The sequence below is a fragment of the Centruroides vittatus genome, unplaced genomic scaffold, assembly GCF_030686945.1.
Source record: "Centruroides vittatus isolate TY-2023 unplaced genomic scaffold, ASM3068694v2 contig_1863, whole genome shotgun sequence".
Classification (NCBI taxonomy): Eukaryota; Metazoa; Arthropoda; class Arachnida; order Scorpiones; family Buthidae; genus Centruroides; species Centruroides vittatus.
The window spans coordinates 325,575-344,206 of NW_027121147.1; the positions used below are offsets into that span (position 1 = coordinate 325,575).

At 28.2% G+C, this 18,632-nt stretch overlaps 1 protein-coding gene across 7 annotated transcripts in view; it reads right to left on the bottom strand.

Annotated features, from left to right (window-relative positions):
- LOC136969992 (homeotic protein antennapedia-like) overlaps window positions 1-18,632 on the bottom strand; it is a 57,943-nt gene that overhangs the window by 10,960 nt on the left and 28,351 nt on the right. For 6 of the 7 annotated variants that reach the window (XM_067264350.1, XM_067264351.1, XM_067264349.1 and 3 more), the window contains one exon: window positions 824-1,685. In XM_067264350.1, coding sequence (XP_067120451.1) covers window positions 824-1,550 — 727 coding nt within the window. In that variant the 5' untranslated portion in view covers window positions 1,551-1,685. Of the gene's footprint in view, window positions 1-823; window positions 1,686-4,872; window positions 5,336-18,632 lie in introns of those variants that run through there. The other variant, XM_067264355.1, reaches the window with a different exon arrangement.

Genomic DNA, 18,632 nt, shown 5'->3' on the forward strand with positions numbered 1-18,632 from the left:
ATGGACGAATAGATCATTAAAACTAATAGAACTAATAGATCATGAAAAATGTTAATCAATGATTAGAATTAAAATATGAATTTTACAAATATCATTTTTCGCTTTTAGGCGATTATTAATTCATTAGTTAACTTATAGGTCTTAAAACTAGTTCTAAAACATTTTTAATTCTAAAATTTTATACAATTTCTTGATACTATAACAATAATTTACTTTATATGAAATAAAGCCAAATGTAAAAATTGACTAATTTTTTGCTAATTCTTTTTTACTGCTTTTCTATTTATAGTATTAATTGTAAATTCAGAAGTCAAATTATTAATTTATAATAATTTCTTAAAATATTAGTTTTTTTAAGAATTAATATCGATCAATTTTTCTGTTATTTTACGATTTTTTTTTTTTTTTTTTTCATAAGGTGAAAACTTCGAAAATGCTTAGTTTCCGTACCTCCAGAGGGTGCGACAATCAAGAAATGAAGTAGCCCGTTTAGTTGTAAGTATTCTCCACTAGAGGGAAATATTTACAAAATGGCGGACAAATGCTGGCGGGAAAATTAAACGACAAAAACTTAAACATAAAGTATATCATCGAAGTAATTATAAAATTATATCCATTTTTGACGACTATTATAGAATTTTTCAAAAGGATTATTATTATAAAATGAATTTTGATTTGAATTAGAAATGATTAAATTTTGAGCCTAGTTATATCGATAAAAAATTAAAATATTTATTTATAAATGTTTGTCCAAAATAGCGTTAAAAATTATATTACGAATTAGTAAAGAAACTGAAAAAACGATAGCGAAACAAAGACTTACCAAACTGACTCCTCATCCATGGATACAGTGGACTTGGCAAGTTGCCCGAGCTCGGAGGCTGGACCTGCTGTTGCACGTGGTTCCCGTTGGGATTGGAGGGAGTCACGTGGTTGGGTGTGTATATTTGTTGGGGTGGAGAATGTACAGGACTCTGGCAAGGGGCCTGGTGCATGTTGTTAGGTGGGCAGTCAGAGGTCAAAGGTCGCTGGACGATGACGTTGGGATCGTGGGTCATCTGTTGTTGTGGCATTGGTTGAGGCTGTTGTGGAGGTTGTTGTTGCATCTTGCAACTCGGTGGATATTGTGGTGGTGACATGTTAGGGTGTTGTTGAGGTCCTTGAGGATCGTTAGGAGAACCACGACAATTTTGTCCATCCTGAGGTACGTAAGCGTTCGGGTGAGTGAGTGGTGCATGCTGAGGTTGTGGTGGCATGGGACCTGGTGGCTGTTGAGTGCAGTGATTTCCATAATAATGCCCGGGGGGACTTGGAGAACTTGGTGCAGATGTTATGGGACGAATTTCCAATCGGTCATATGGTGGAAAGCGTGGATAAGTGGCACCTTGGGCTGGTGATGATGCTGCATATTGAGGTTGAAGATACTGTCTCTGTCCCTGGTCACAGGTGTCCCGTCCGGACTGAGCGTGAACACTCTGGGGTGTATAGTGATCTCCACCGCCAGCATTTCTCAGGTCCGTCAGATATGTGTTTGGGAAATATGAACTCATGGTCCCCGATGATTTGTGATCTTATTTAAATATGGGGAAAGTTGATCAGAAGTTGTTGAAGGAGTGGACTGCGCAGGCGTGTTGGCTTGTAGGATATGCGATGAGAACCAATGGCAGTGCTCTGTACATCCACGCCTGCAGGGAAAACAGAAAGGAAAAGAAGAATAGTTTTAAGACAAATGTAAGGAATACGTAAATTGCTTTATAGTGTTTGAAGCGTCTGAGACAACTACAATTATAGATATTATTTCAACAGTTTTTATATAGTATTGTCAATAATTATTATACAAATGTATTATCTAAAAACCCGCAAAAACTTTATATTATATATTTATAGTGAATGCATTTACAACTTCATATTAAGTTAATCTCTTGAATTATTTATAAAATCTTAGAATTAGAAATATAAACTACCTATGCGACCGAATTAATGACTTTAATTAGACCTATTTATCTAATGGAAACTAGTCCGTCGTGTAAACATTAATTTTGGTCTATTCCTTAAAATCTGAAATCGTTATTTGTGTGATAATGTTTAATTTTAAAACGCTTTACGTGACACTTTTTAAATATTTTTAAACATTTAATAAGCAATCTATATGACAACCATTAAAAAAAAAAAAAAAAAAAAAAAATTGAAAGAGAACATTCGTTGCTAATAAAAGATTATCTACTATGCATATTCATAGGAATATTTTAAGACGTATTAATGTATTAAACTTGCTTAAAATAACTTATTCCCTTATGATTTTAAGCAAGTTTAATACATAAAATGCTTATTTTGATAATAAGCAAACATTATATTTTAAATTAATGTAGACTATTCAGTTTTGAATATTAAATTGATTTGAAATTATAAGAACCAGATTTATAATTCGCATTGAATAATTTAAAAAATTTTAAATTATATATTAAGTAAACAGAATTATAAAACGATTTTATGCGATCAGTTTAAATTTCTTATTCACTATTTTAGTTGTGTTGAGAATAGTAAATGGTATTTTTTCTTGTTTAATGCATTAATTCTATATTAGTTATTTTATTTATTAATTTAAAAACTAAAATAATAATATTAAAACCAGCAAAATAATATAATACAACCTTTTAATTCAGAAATTTAATAAATCTACAAAATAATCTAACAATAAGAATATAGATTTAAAAATTAGGCTATTTTTAAAAATGTTTTTTTAAAATAAAAGCAATTGAATAATTAAAGAAAGAGAGATATATACAGTATTTACATCTTTCTTAATTACTTTTATTTTTTTAATGAATATCTTTGTTAAATGCTTAAGTTTCTACATTTATGATTACGTTTAAGTGTGTATTGTGGTACTCATTCCAACAGTTAGTTTTATATTAATTAAACTGTCTTTATTTTGTAATTTTCGTCTTGTAAATATTTTTCATGGGTAGTGGGGAGTGGCAAAGGTAAAAGTTGGGCCACACCTTTATTGGACAACCAAAAAACAGGAGGCCTAGGAGTGAACTGCTGCCATCTTTTCTATCACAGACTTATTGTCTTGGAATGGGGCTACAATTAACTTTTATGTGAACTTCCCTAACCTTAAATGGGAGTAAAATTTCTAGAAAATGAATCAAAATTAAATTAAAAAGTAAATAAATTCAATCTAAAATTTTTAAATTAATAAAAATATAAATAATTTATTTTGGAAAATCTTCATAAAATTTCATATATACAGTTAAATTTTGCAGATAATTTAGGCTTTATATTAATTCTAACGCTGATTTTACAAGATTTAATGGTTAAGCTTACAAACTTTTCGAATGTCATTAAGGATAATGTATTACTTAAATGTAACAAAGTCTCTGTTAAATTTAGACGTTAGTTATGCTTGTTGAAATACAACATAGCGAACAAGAGAAGTCGGTTAACGGTTGGTTTCAAAAGTAATTAAACTTTGTAACACTAGTGAAATGAAGTAGGGCGGAGTAAAGAAATGAAAGAAAAAAAAAGTGTTATCCTCATCTATACCGCAACTCGCTTTTCTTTAGTTAGAAGTTTGAACTTTGTCGGGATAGGTCGTCATGGAAAACGTGAAGGCACGTGGATTTCGTTTTGCTTCATTTATTAGGTGGAGAGAACATTAAGAATCCCTTTGAAAAAAGTTACAAATAAAATCAACCAATGTGCATGGATAGAATAAAGATAAGGGCATTCATTTGCATTTATTTACCAATTAAAATTTACACTGAAATCAACTCATTTAGTGTGTCATTCTTTTAACTAATTTATATCAAAATTTGAAAAAGTTTACTCTGAATAAACAAATATTAAATTAACTTTACTTTAATTATTTATAAAATGATTATACATAACTAAATTTTGTAGCTACATACAATAAAATATAAAGCTAAACTTTTAATTATATTTAAAAGTGTCGGCTATATCTATAGAACTATTTGAATAAAATTTAAATTAAGGAGCACATTAAATGTTTTGTACTATTACTTTTTTTGGATATTAATACATTAAAATATTTTTACTCCATCTTAATCTGTTAATAGATCTATATCAATGTAATTAATATAGATGTATTGATCAAATTAAAGTTGTTTTTATGTAGACTTAACTTTTAAAAATAAGCAAGATATTTTAAACTAAAATAACTCTAAAGCAAGTAAAATGGTGTTATTTAATTAGTTGTCAACTAAATAGACTATTTGAAGTTAGAGATTTCTATCAAAATTATCCGAAAATTTAACCCAAAATGTTTTACTAGAAGAAAAAATAAACATATTCATAATCCAAGATAGATTATTTGATAAATTTCGGTCATAATTACATCATTTTTTTGTAATAATTTATATGTACTGTACTGTACTTAACCTATTAACTAATTATATACGTAACTTATAAAAAGTTATAAGTTAAGCGTGTAAACTTAACTTATTTAATGAACAATTACATAAAAAATTTACAAATTATAATCTACTCTAACTATTATGCCAACGTATTTTGGTGCTGAAGCTTTAAAATTACGAAATTATTGTGTTTTGTGATTATTGTTTAAAGTTAAAAATATGTAGAATAGAATGTTATGGTTCATTGTAAACTTAATTCTATATTTAAACTTTGATTATTCTACGAATAAATATCTTTAAATTATGTTAACGATTTATTCAAATTTTGTTATTCTCGGTACAAGCGCGGCTTATGCTGATACTAATGCTAAAATATTTTCATAATAATAGTTTATAGTAATCTCATTTTAATAAATGGAATCACTAATGATGGTTGGCCTACAGGGCTTGCCTAAATGGTCTCAAAAGGAATTCAGTAGTTTAATTGACATACCTTCTAGTCATTTGCAGTGATGGCCGAGATGTATGGTATTACACTTCATAAATGGCTCAACATATTCCAATAATTTCTTCCAATTACTAGAATGTGCGGAATTGAATATCAGCTTAAAGGAAGTAGGTAAATTATATTATGAAAAATCTCAGATATGCCTTTTTTATATATATATTTATATATACTACGTAGAAAAATTTTCAATAGTTAAATATTATATCCTCTCGTTTTTTCTTAGGTTTAAGCCATTAATGGTTTTTTAACATCAGGCAGAGTTATCGTTATTCCAAAGACTAATGGCATACAGATACGGGTGGGAACATGTATAATCTTATAACTCGTTTAATCATTACTGACTTCAAATCATCTAAAGATGATGGTGTCAGCCTAAAAGATACAAAGATTCTAGAAAGATTGAGGTCCTGAACATACATCCTTTAAAATCCGAGTGGGTGTATTATAATGTATACTATAATAATATGAAACTAGTCTTCAAAATCTTTATATGTCATACTTTAAACGAAAAAATATATATTTTACGATTTCTTACTGCTTATTTATCGATGAAGAAGGTTTTGGTATCTATATCACAGTTATTTAATAGAATATGAATTGTTCTTCGATAGAAAAAAAATGAAAATTTTATTGTTTAAAAAGGAAGAGTAAAATAGAATGTAATTATAAATAATAATTTCAAAAAATGCATGTAAACCTGTATTTAGGAATCATACGTAGACTTATCTAGGCTTCTAGCACATCGCAGATATAAAATAATTTATAAAACATAGTTTCAAATTTACAATGAATTCCAGAAATTCTTTCATCTTTTGAAAATTTGATAGTTTAGAACTTATTAAATCATTAAAAAATTAAAAGAATAACGCAATTTTTTGTTGGGATTATTACAGGCGCATAACGTGCCTATGAAAAAAATAAGTAAAGATGATTAGCTTAGTTTCATAAAACTATTTAGTAGAAAAAAATGATAAATGTTGGACTATCTAATAGGATCTGTCCTCGTAGAGTGAAGGAATGTTCACTTCATCAGTTTATCAAGATGGTTGGGTGGCTCAATACTCATGAATCACATTGAAGCATTCAGTAATGAGTTACAATATACACAGATTGTTACAATCTTTTTTTTTTTTTTTAACCCTGAACTCAAGGTTAAGGCCGTATACCTTTCTCAACTAAAGCCAAACCAATCTACTTAAAGAATATTATGAATATTCAACATAACTGACTTAATTGTTTGTCAATCACATAACTAATTTAAGATAAGCTTAATAGCAGAGTATGTATCCGAAAAGAAAAAAAAGGGGATAGTTATCTCAAAATATTCAATATTCCCTTGTTTATTAAACAGTTTCCTATATAACATGCAATAGATTGCTTTTTTAATGTGCACATAATTATCATTAGCTAGGTAATAAAATGAATATTCATTATATAGATAATAAATTCAGCAAACTTCTCAGAATAATTTAAAACTAGATTATGTTAGGATAATGTGAAATACAAGCAAATAAATTATAGTCTTTTAAAGCATGCTTAAACATGTAAATTTTTAATATATTTTATCAGTATAACTGAGTTTGTTTAACTTGACTAAATAACATAATCTACTCTGGATATTAAATATTTTATTTTAGATGATTTTTTAATAAGTTAATGATGAGATATATGATTATATTTTCTTTAGAATAATAGATATAAAGCAAGACAAATGCCCCGTGTAGAGAGTTAAAGCAGTAAATGAGTCGTATCCTTTACCATTTGTGTGCATTATAGAATTTAAAAAAAAAAGAGAGAAATTTCACGAAATGAAGTAGAAAAACTTTTACAACTACTACATTTTTGCCTGTAGAACCAATAAAATGTTAAAATAATTAAGGTTAATATGGAGATTCGTCTAAAAATCTCTTATTAAATGTAAGTATAAAATAGATCATCTTAATTCTAAACAAATTTGAACGTTAAAAATATTTGTTTTAACAAATCTAGAATGATAAATGAAGAATTTTATTTAAATGCTAAAGCTAGAGCAAGAGCAATCATCTCTTTTTACGACACAAAGTTGCAAAAGTTGCAGGGCAATGAGAGGCCTGTTTAGTAGTTAGGCCACTAACATCGGCTGTAAATAACTTCCCTTGTAAAACTTGTATTGCCTTTTCTTACACAAGTTGTGTTTTGTAGAGGTTTTTCTCGAGAAACTAATTCTCTTTAAGGCTGTACAATTTTTAAGGTAAGTCGTTTATTTAATAATTTCCAACCAAAAACGTAATAACGTATTGTTTAGATCTGAGAAATCGTGAACGTTTTTAATATTGATGTGATAGAATAGACTATTAGAGGTATAGGTTGACTTAAATCTAAAATCTTATCTTAACAAATGATAAAGTTCGGCTTCATATAGGAAATATAATCCCTAATCTACAAGTTATTGTTACAGAGTTTAAGTTGCTTTATTCTTTACTATTATCAGAATAATCCAATATATCTTAAACAATTTCTTATAATGATAGATTTTGTTATAAAACTACCTACCAATTATTATTTGAACTTAAGATATATTAAGTAGTTTAAGTCCGTACTATAGAACTTATTTCTATCTTATTTTAATTTAAAAATAATTGAGTTTCATAACATCTAGGCCTATTTTTAAACTTAATACAGATAAATCTAAATAGATTTTTATACAATAATTAAACCTCATCAATTACTTAAGTTGTTAAACTTAATCATCAACTTTCTTCGTATATAGATGATAGACTTTCATTTTTGTTTATGAGATGGTATTAGCTTGTAAAATATATTATATATTAATATTGTGACTTATTCTTGATAATTTATTCATAGGAATGAATAATTTCGGCTGTTTATAATTTAAAATATAACTCAAATTTTGCTAAAAATTTTAGTAAAATATATACTATATCTTCACCGAATTATGGCAATGTTAAATATGGCAATATTTTAAAATAATATACTTTAGCTACGACTTTAAAAAACTTAAAATATAAATAACCATTCCAGTAAGCTTTAAATAGGCGATTTAGACTATTCATCCAGAGAAGATTATCAAAATTTGAAAGGATAAGTTCAAAGGCTATAAAAAATAAAAACCATTCAATAAAATGTATTGACGAAAAGATTTTTTTTTCCTTGGGAATAAGAAACGGAATCCTAACTTTAAAGTTAGGTCATTTTAAAGTTTAACAAAAGTATTCGTATCTTCATTGAAACGTTGTTTACGTCTGTCTTCGGCGACAATTGAACTTAGCCAACTCAGCTCAATTATTGAAGACAATTTAGGACCAATTTTGTCCTTAAAGGCCATAAAAACGGCAGGAGCTTCCAAGTAGTTGCGTCAGTCATAAAAGGACAAAAAGAGAGTTTACAACCCGCCTCCAGCTTTCACCATTGTTTGTACGTTGTCGGTGACATCATAATTATATCAGAACAACTTTAAATCTTTTAAAAAAGTTTTAAACGCTCGGTTTAACACGATTACACGACTAAGCTTTACATCTATTTAATAAAAAATTTAAACGATTTATTCTCTCTCTTAACTAAAATATATGGTAACTTTACTTTTCTATTAATAGAAAAGAATAAATAAATAAATAAATATCTTATTTTATAAATAATTATAAAAACTTTTCTACTTTTGTATTTAGAACTGATCCTAAATTAAGTCTAATTTCTTAATAAACTAGTTTAGAAAGTAGATAATAAATAATTAAACTAAAACTAAAAACTTAAAAATTCCTTCAAATAAAGTATAAATTTGAGTTAAAAAGCTTTGAAAATACTAGAATATAACGTTCTAAGTTAGTAAAAACTATACTAATTCAACAAAATTTATAAACTGTTAAAAAATTTTTAAAGTTACATTTACTAAAAAGAAATTAAAGAATAAAAATGAAAACATTTTACAAATCAATACTCGTGGTTATTTTTTCTTCACTTCTTCACTACCATAGATTAATTTTTACGAGACCGCTAAATCCATGTTATTTCCTTATCACAAAGAACTAATTATCAAATAAATATTGTCAGAGTGGAACAAGTAAAATAATGGATGTGTTTCGGCATAATAATCTGACTCGAAACCTATTATAAATGTTTCTTTTAATTCATATTATGAATGAACACGTGTATGTATCACGTGGAATCAACCACGTGTTCGAGCAAACTAAACAATCGCATTCAAGTGGTCCGTAAACGTGGCATTCAAGCGAGTAGTAGCCGGCTTGATTTTACAGTCATGTTCTCTGGTCGTCCGGCTATAAAACCTTATCGGGTATTTAAATCTTATTTACGATGTCTCGACATGTTTTGACCGTCTAGTATCGCCACCGTTTAACACCGACATCAACACGGAGTCGAGAGTCTAGCTAAGTGATGTTAGGTCATCGTAAATGGACGTTTATGATTGCCCATAAATTTGTTCAATTACCTGTGCCATCAGCCCTCTCTTGCCACTCAAACGGTCGGAAGTTGACACTACGGAGACAATGTAGAAGGGTGCGAGTCACACGTGTCGGAACCGAATCTTACCTGTTTGTCTCGAGACTCCAAACGTTGTCTTTGACACTTGGCGATAGATTGTAAAAATCTTCATTTTTTTATTACGTGGGTCACTGCTTTTTCTTTTTCCACCTTATTGATAAATTCCTCCTTCGATTGTAGACGCTGGACTCTGGTCCACGTGATACTTAGTCAACCAATGGAGTATAGTAGAGTTGGCAGATACAAATGTTCCATGCGTCCGACAATGCCTGACACCTTGCCCCACTCCTGGATGGGACGGGGTGGTCCCTTATCAACAGGTTGTAGTAAATATCTCTTGAGATTTTGTTTAGGCCTCTTCGGGGGAATTTCGGGGAACATGGTTTCGCACAAGGTACCGATAGATAATTCCTCTTTGGAATCTGTTGGCTTTTCAACATGTCCTCCTGGATTTACTCAAGAAACTGTTAGCGGTAGTTTATACTTTCGTAATGATTACTCTAGTGTATTTTCTAAGAACAATTCAAAATTTTAAAATAAATGAGTAAATTGTGCAAATAATTAACGTAGCGAATCTGTTCCGTTTAAGTGAAGCGGTTTAACATTCTGTGAATCTGTAGTATTTAAAGTAAAAATTTGTTTTTAATTGCATATAGTGCATGCATAGAGACCATCTGTATGTTGAAAATGTTCCACCTGCTTGTTCTACATAGATTAATTCCACATCCGAGCTCATATGTGGGCGTTGTCTTTCTTGTCGTCGAATACAACGTCGCATCTTCAAATAGATTACACTCATAAATTAATTAACTATGTGACATCATTTAGCACACATATAAGTGGTTCCAAGCTAGATTAGCCCGTTCCGATTAAACTTAATAAGTTTTAGAAATCTTGACAGGCAAAAAATTGATTCGCCAAAAAGACCTAATTGCATTTTTTATGCTCAGACTTCATCACTTATCCTAGGCCATATATGGATGATACGATGATATTTTATATTTTAGATGCCGATCTTTTAGTAGATATTATATTTATTCTTAATTTATTTTAAATTTACGTAGGCAATTTCGATAGATGACACTTAATTTTGTTCGATTATAGTAGACCTTTTTTTTTTCCTTTATAACTTGATGTTTTTAGTTAAAACTTTTTGAGCGAAATATTTCGAATAACAAATAACAAATGATGCCGTAATCTTAAGATAGGCCTCTTATCTCTAGGCAAAAAAATATGATAATTTGTCTTTCCGTGCATGAAACACATTTATCCTATTCGATGGGAAATGCAATTAGTGCCCGCTCATTGAATAGACTTTTGATTAGAAAGTTAACCAATTAGAAATTTCGCTCTTCAAATGGGAAATTAAACAAAATCCCATTTATTTAGACCATTTATTTAGAACTTGATTCTAGAAGTAATTGAGAATCGAAAAGTTTGCTAAAGATGATTAAAAAAATTTAAAAACTTTCATAAAAACTTATTTTTTTTTGCTTTACACAAAGTTAATTAAGTTTTAAGCTTTAATAAATTAAATAATGTTATTTACAATTTTAATACCTCATTAAATTCAAAGGACAGGTTTTATGCATTAAGTATGCACTGATATGTTAGTGAGACCTGAATATCCATCTGAGTAATTTAAGTTTTATTGTTTATAATTGATTTGAAATTCTGTTTTACATAAAGTAAACAAACACGATTCTGTCTTTGAATTAAAAAACTGAATATTTATTTAGGTTACTTTTCTTTGAACTCCTTTTGTTGTTTTGATTTCAAGTCCACGGTAGTGTCATTCACTAATCTTCTAGATCAGTTTTTGAAGGACACGAAAAAAATGTAGAGGCCTATGGGATTCAATAAAATTAATAGGCTCTATTTTAAGTCGGAAAAGAAACAATGTCTTTGAACAAAAGGATTGGAATGCATTGCGTTGGATACAATCCCTGCTCTAATTTTGGCATGCACCGGTCCACATCGGAATTTATCGGACCACTTTCTTCGCATCGCGTGGTCGAACTTCGCTCCTGAGTAATGTCATGACAACAACATCAATTACCTGAAGTCAGATAAATCACGTCCGTCTCCATGTAGAAGTGCATGGTTGGTCCGAAAGAAGTAGACTTCTTCATGACCTAACACTTTTGTCAAGTGCAGATATACCGCCTGCCGTTAGGACTGTCATTTGGACATCAGGTCGTTTGTCAAAATGTGGGGGAAGACTCGAAAAGGAAAAAGGATAAGCCACATTAAATCGACTGATTAAATTGCCTGTGTTAGTCCAAGTAAACTCGGTCGAAAATGTCTTTTCCTAAGAGACTGCACAAAAGTTATCCAAAGAAATAAGAAATCCCAACCAATAATAAATCATGAACTTGCTTAAACCAAATTTTTAGAACCAATATCTGGATATTTAGATCACATTTATGATTATCTTAAGTTGAATAACCTTATTATTCTCCAAGTTAAAATTAGTTATGAAATCGAAGACAACTTTACTTCAAAATTCATAAGTAATGAGAAAAATCGTGTCATGAAGGAACTGGCTCTTATATTGTAATTTTTAAAATATCTTTCCATAATCTCTAAATCTAACTTGTTAAATCTCTAATAACTTAAAGATTTTTTTCAATTTTATGGTCTACATTTATTATATTACGTGACGCTATATAAACTTAATTTCCTAAATAATTATGACAAATTTAATAACATTTTTATAATATTGTATATTATTAATTTAAAAAAGATTAAAATAGTCAATATAGTATGCTGCTAAAATCAAGAATTTAGTTACAACTTCTACGTTTAATCTATGCATAAATATAATATGATAAAGTTTTCAAAATTCTGAACAAAACATTTTTAAATAAATTATGTATTAAAATTTCAAACAATTTTCGTACAGTTTACCAATAAACTAAATCAAAAATTACACTTTCTTTAGTTGAGTTATATAATTTCATTTCAGATATAATCTATCCTACTTAAACTTGAACAGTGAAAACTTAGAAATTCTAAAATCTTTAGGTACATGATAAAACGATATTCTTATTTGTCTAAACAGAGTGTAAAACATGCGTGTATCTAGATGATGGAATCAAGAAACAACACCTACGATATTCGAGAATAATCGTATAAGATCAATGAGTTATTTCTTAACTTCGAATCAAATATTAAACGTGTTAGACGAACATCACCATACATCAAAAGAAATCTATTTAGCCTACAAGGGAGAAGTAAAATATTACACACTCCGATAACAGATTGCTTGTGCAAGTAAACGTGCTGGAGATTCATTCGATATGTATTCATCATGTATGTTTTACGATGTGACAAAAATTCTATTGATAAGAAAATGACGCATGCCTGCTTTTCATACATGAAGTGTTGAAAGGTCGCACTTTGTACACGGTTAAAAATTTCCCATTCGTTTATGATGAACATCACGTTGAAGACACGAACCACACATGAAATGGCATGAGTAATCCGTCATACAAAATAACGTTTTCAATCTTTTCGAAAATGCAAACCTAATGCCAATTACTTTGCACCTGTTGATTCTACAGACTTTTTCTACTCTACTCTATTTTCTATTGACTTAACATAGGTTAGACAATAAGCTATTTATCTAGATTTTCACACAAAAGATTGACTCGAGATATAATCGCGAAGCTCTACTTATATATACTTCAATAAAATACACAAGTAGGTAGGCATCAATTATCATAATCGAATTATCGGGACAGATAAAAATAAAATTTAAAGCTTGAAGACTTGATGAAAGAAAGAGTTATTTATACGCAGGCTTACTCGTGTTTTTATGTGTTAAATTAATACTGTTATATGAGATATGCCTTATACTACAAGTTTAAGTTTCTGAAATGCTTTAATTACTTAAACGATTAAATTATGCAAGAGTTTTTATATTAACCATCGTTTAAGCTTTTAAAAAAGGACCAAAAATTGCAATTAAACTCGAAAATAATTTTAGTCTAAATTGAAATTAATGTTTTTTTCTATAATCTATAAGAAACTTCCTAAATATCATCTGCTCGACCTATTAAAATACTTTAAAACTTGATGAGCTATAATATATATAAACGAGTTTCATTAAAGTATATTGGAATTAGTGATGTTTACGGGATAATAGATCTTATCGCTTTTCTTTTTTTTTCTTTTTGTTATTTTTTTCAAAAACAGGGCCCAGACTAGACTGTAAACAAAACTAAGCCTAAGGGTTAAATGGCTGCTTAGCCTCTTTCAATAAAAAAAATTCGGAACAAACCGCATTTTGAATTTAAATTCATGACGCATATAGAAAATAGATAGCTGCACTGGATTTTTAATGGAGAAGTGCGTCGCTTGCACTTATATAAGTAAAAGTCCATATAACTTATTATTTGTGTCTAAGGATTTGTTAAGTGAAGTATAACATCCGGAACTCTAGTCCACAAGAGAATATTTGAAAACATAATGAACCTGACCTTTCCACTCACCTATGAAATCCCACGGTATTTCATATGAAAAGGCCACCTTATCAAATTTTAAATCTTTTTAAAATCTTGCTTAATATATCTTTTCTTGCAATCACAAGCAATGAGTTGCGATTATTATTTATAAGGAAATATTAAATATTTCTGTTGAAACTAGCGGTTATGAAAAGATTTGGATATGAATAGACTAATGTAGCCATTAGTCTATTCATATCCAAATTTTCAGCTTTTCTTTTTTCTTTTTTTAATTATCATATTACCAGTAAAAATGTGTCAACATTGCTACTAGGTTATACTAAATATAGGTTTAAGTACCTGTGGAATCTAGAACACTTTTTTTAAACGTTTGCAAAAAAACATATATGCAACTTTTTATACTCCCAAATTGCTTGAATCGTTTTGAAGAAAATTAAAGTATGCATTTAAGTTAAATAAAAAACGAAACATTTTACATTAAATTACAAAAGCCATAATTATGCAAATTTAAATTTGTTTAACTGACTGTAATTTTGGTTTTTTAGAAGAATGAATGCAAGTTCAAAATAAAATAAAGAAAAAAGAATATGATCTGTCATGAACTAAAAATTTTGTCCTTGAAAGTGGAAGAACCTGACTGACCTGAGTTTAACGAAGGTTAACTAGTCAAGATGTGGAAATAAAATAATATAGTTCAAAATTATGGCAGAAAAATAATGTTTAAGGTTGGTAGCAGCTTGTTTATTTACATTTCTTTCGAACAATTTAATATTAAGCTTCGAACAATACATTTATTATTTAAGCTATACCTTATCATACAATCTATTTTTTTATATGTTATTGTATTTAAATCTTTTAAAGATTTCACTTAATTACAATAAGAGGATTAAAATATATGAAAAGTTTTGCGACAGGAAATATATTCTAGAATAATGAAATTCGTATCTAAACTTTAAATTAAAGTAGAAAAAGCATTGAAAATGAATGAGAGATGATTATTTTAATGTGATTTCTATATTCTATTCAGTCTTAAATTTCAATTATTTAAAGATTTAAAGATTAATTATGTTAAATATTTAAGTTATAGTTTTGTAATTATTAAAAATAATTTATATAAACACTGAAAATTTAATTTTTTTTTTCTTTTGCTAAATTATTCAAAATTTCAAACTATTTCTCAAACTTGGATTTATATTTCTTTATTACTTTAAATTATTTATGTTTATTGTATTAATTTTAAAACCATGAGAAAATTTATGTTATCATAAGAAATTATTTAGATAAAACAGTAATCTGAGATATTTAATTTTATAATTTTACTAATTGGAATTCGTTTTCCAAGTTTTTGTTCAACGTGTTGCAAATAGGGCATTGGTGACCAGATGAAATCTTGACTTGGCAATAGTTTAATGACGTAAACACGTTGTATCAAACTGTGGTTTAGAAGGACACGTTCGATTTCTTTTCCAATTTACTAACCGTCATTCTTGTCAGGTTAAAGACAGAAAAAAAGATCAGAAGAAGGCGTCACCCAGACTTGTCAACCAATAAGAAAGCATCTGTAGATTAGTTTCTGTGTACAACGCCCATGTTAAATTGAATGTCCCTTCATTTCTCTACACCTAGTATTAATTATCAGAAATTTAGGCTGAAAGGTCTAGGTGACGGGTTAGTTACAAGGCCTTCAAGTAGGCCTCTCAGTTTACAGGATTGTATATGACCTTAGACAACATGAAAATTAAGAGGAAAGTTTCACATTTGTTTATCTTAAAAGTTAATTACAACGGTTTAAGATAAATTTGCTACTTTCTAAGAAAAAAGAAAAAAAAAACTTAAAATTAATGCATAATTGAAAAAGTTTATTCCATGCTTGATTTGTAATTCATTTGAGGAAAAAAAAAGTACTGAATCTATTCTAAGAGCATAGGAAACAAAATTTCTTTTACATATAAATAGAGAATAATCTTAATATTTTTTCTATACTCAATCATCTTATTGGCAAATGTGAAGCCATGCATTTTTTATAGTAATTCAGTACCCAAATATAGTAATTTTTATCTGAAAATATTTTTTTTTGCACTTTCAGATTTTCTTTAAATTTTTCTTTGTGAAATAATGACAGTTATTATATATATAAGACTCATAATTAACTACATTTATTTGGTTAAATTAAGAAATGTTAAATAAATCAATAGATTCTGCAGGCCTATAAATAGCTGGACAAAAAATTTACATATAAATTATAAATATTCGAATAAAGACCTTAAATTTTTTCATTAAAAGGCACGTTTATGACCTAAATAAAACTTATCTGAACTACGCTTATTTAATATAGATTAGAATATAAATAAAATCAAAATATATTGAGCATATTTATATCAAAATTAATTGCTAACAATTACATCTATTTACATTTCTTTGTGAAAATAAACGTATTGGAGAGTAAACTAAATTGTTAAAAATAAACTTTAAACATCTGATTTGAAGATGCGCTATTCTTAGTTCACCACTCTATTATAAATATAGACCATAAATTCTTATTTTCTTAATGAAATAGCAATTTTCTTAATTAAATTGGCTAAATATTCGTTTAAAGTAAATTACATTAACTAAACTAGTTTATATTGCAGGGTTCAATTCATCTACTGATGTTCATTATCAAAATACGAGCAGAATTTTAAATATTGAAGAAGCATACAAGAATTTGCATATTAATAGAATCTAACACTAAACACATCCGTGTATATCCTAAAACGTTTGCAAGGATTCATTGGTTTGAAGATAATCTCACCGTCAGAATCTTTTCCATCCAATCACCAAGCGTCAAATAAACGAAGACCATCCTTTCACTTCTCAGTTCATATCTGAAGTCCGGTAATGAACAAAACTTCTATTAGCTTATAAATCTCTTCAGTTAATCTCTAACGACTGAGGCATACAATTCTCCAGTTTAATTTACTTTCTCCATCCACCCCTTCGTGTAGCTCATTTATTTTTTTTATTTTTTTTCATTAACTTCTTTCGATGTTTCTTATTTCTGCTGTAGAAATTGCATTCTAAACGGTTTCTTTTTGACTACACCAAGTTTTGCATTTATTAACTGTCGCTCGACTACTTTCCAACTTTTGGGAGGAGCATAGAAGCGGCTGAAGCTATGTACGACCTTCAAAAATGTCACAGCCCGAAGGAAAGTTTCTGGTGTCACGAGGGTTTACATTTTTTTAGTGGTTTATCTGAACTTTAAAACAGACTTACCTATCTAAATGTTTACTCGCTATCTCATACAATTGTATATTTGTGAAGTAAATATATTTTTAGGACACATTTTAAATTTTCGCTTCAATAACTAAATATCTCAAAGAATATTAGGCCTTCAATATTTTCCAATTCCCTCTATATCTGTAAAAAGTTCCAATTAACAGTTTTAAAATGAATACCTTAGTTGGCATCGGATATAAAATTGAAGAAATTTAAAATATTTGAAAATCAAATAGTTTCCAGTAGCTTCATATCTGATTTGGCTTAAAAATACCATTTATAATAATTACTATCATTTGTTGTCGCGAACAATAGTTCAATTTATTATCTACTGTCATTCAAACAGCATATGAATAAAACGTTATAACTGGACGTAGAATTTTTTTTTTCTTTCCTTGATAGAAGTATAATTGGATAATTAAACCATAGAAGTTATTCATGAAATATAAATGAAAAATATTATTTTAAATTTACAAACTTTAAGAATTTTTATAACTAAATAATTAATAGTTAGACCTAAGAAAAACTTTTTAATGGTACCAAATAATTTAGACTTTTATTGATAGGCCTATCTTGGTTTTTTTCTTAACATTCAGTTCAAAGTTTTACAGATCCATTCCACTATTTTCTTATATTCAACGCATACGCTTATAATTAAGTAAAGTAATAGCCAATCTAATTAAATGTGATAGAGCAAATGACAGTATAAAAGCTTATTATTGTAGATTATAATTTTTATAACAACATAATCAGATGATAAAATCATTCTTCATTAATATATGTTTAAGAAAATGATGTTTTCCTAATAAAAATATCCACAATTAAAGAATAAAGCAAATTCTAATTTGTATACTATATCAAGCTAGTCAAACTTTTATGTTTTGCAGTATATATTCAGTTCTAATTGAAGAAGCAGAAATTATAAATATATTTTAGAATAAGAAATGGTCCTACTATTTTCCGTAGAAGTGGTAGGTTTTCTACTTGTCGTGTTAAATATCATAACAGAAAAAAAAACAATGTGAATTAGCTTTATTTACTTTAAAATTAGGCCAATTTGCAACTTCTTGAGTTTAATCTTATTCAACTATATGACCTTGATCAGCAGTTAAACATATACATACAGAAAGATATTAAAATCTTTCTTCTAGAAAAAAAAAAAATAATTACTGATATTAAACAAGTTTTTCTATCTATATTTCATATTATTTTAAATTTAACAACAATATGTATCTTATTTCTTTTAGTCTCACTAAGAGATTGATGCTTTCTTTCTGCCATAAAATTACATAATTTAACAGAGGTTTGTAAATGTAAAACAAGCATTATCTCATTTTAAAAACTTCAAAATCATCTAAGCCTACGATAAAAGACATTTTTTTGCTGACACACAATCTGTAGGTTTTTATAACCTGATTATTATCTCTCAAATATTTCCTCAAACCTTAATGACTATAAAATTAATTTTTTGCTAACTAATGGTAAATTTTCATAGGCTATTTAAACGCTTTCCCCTTA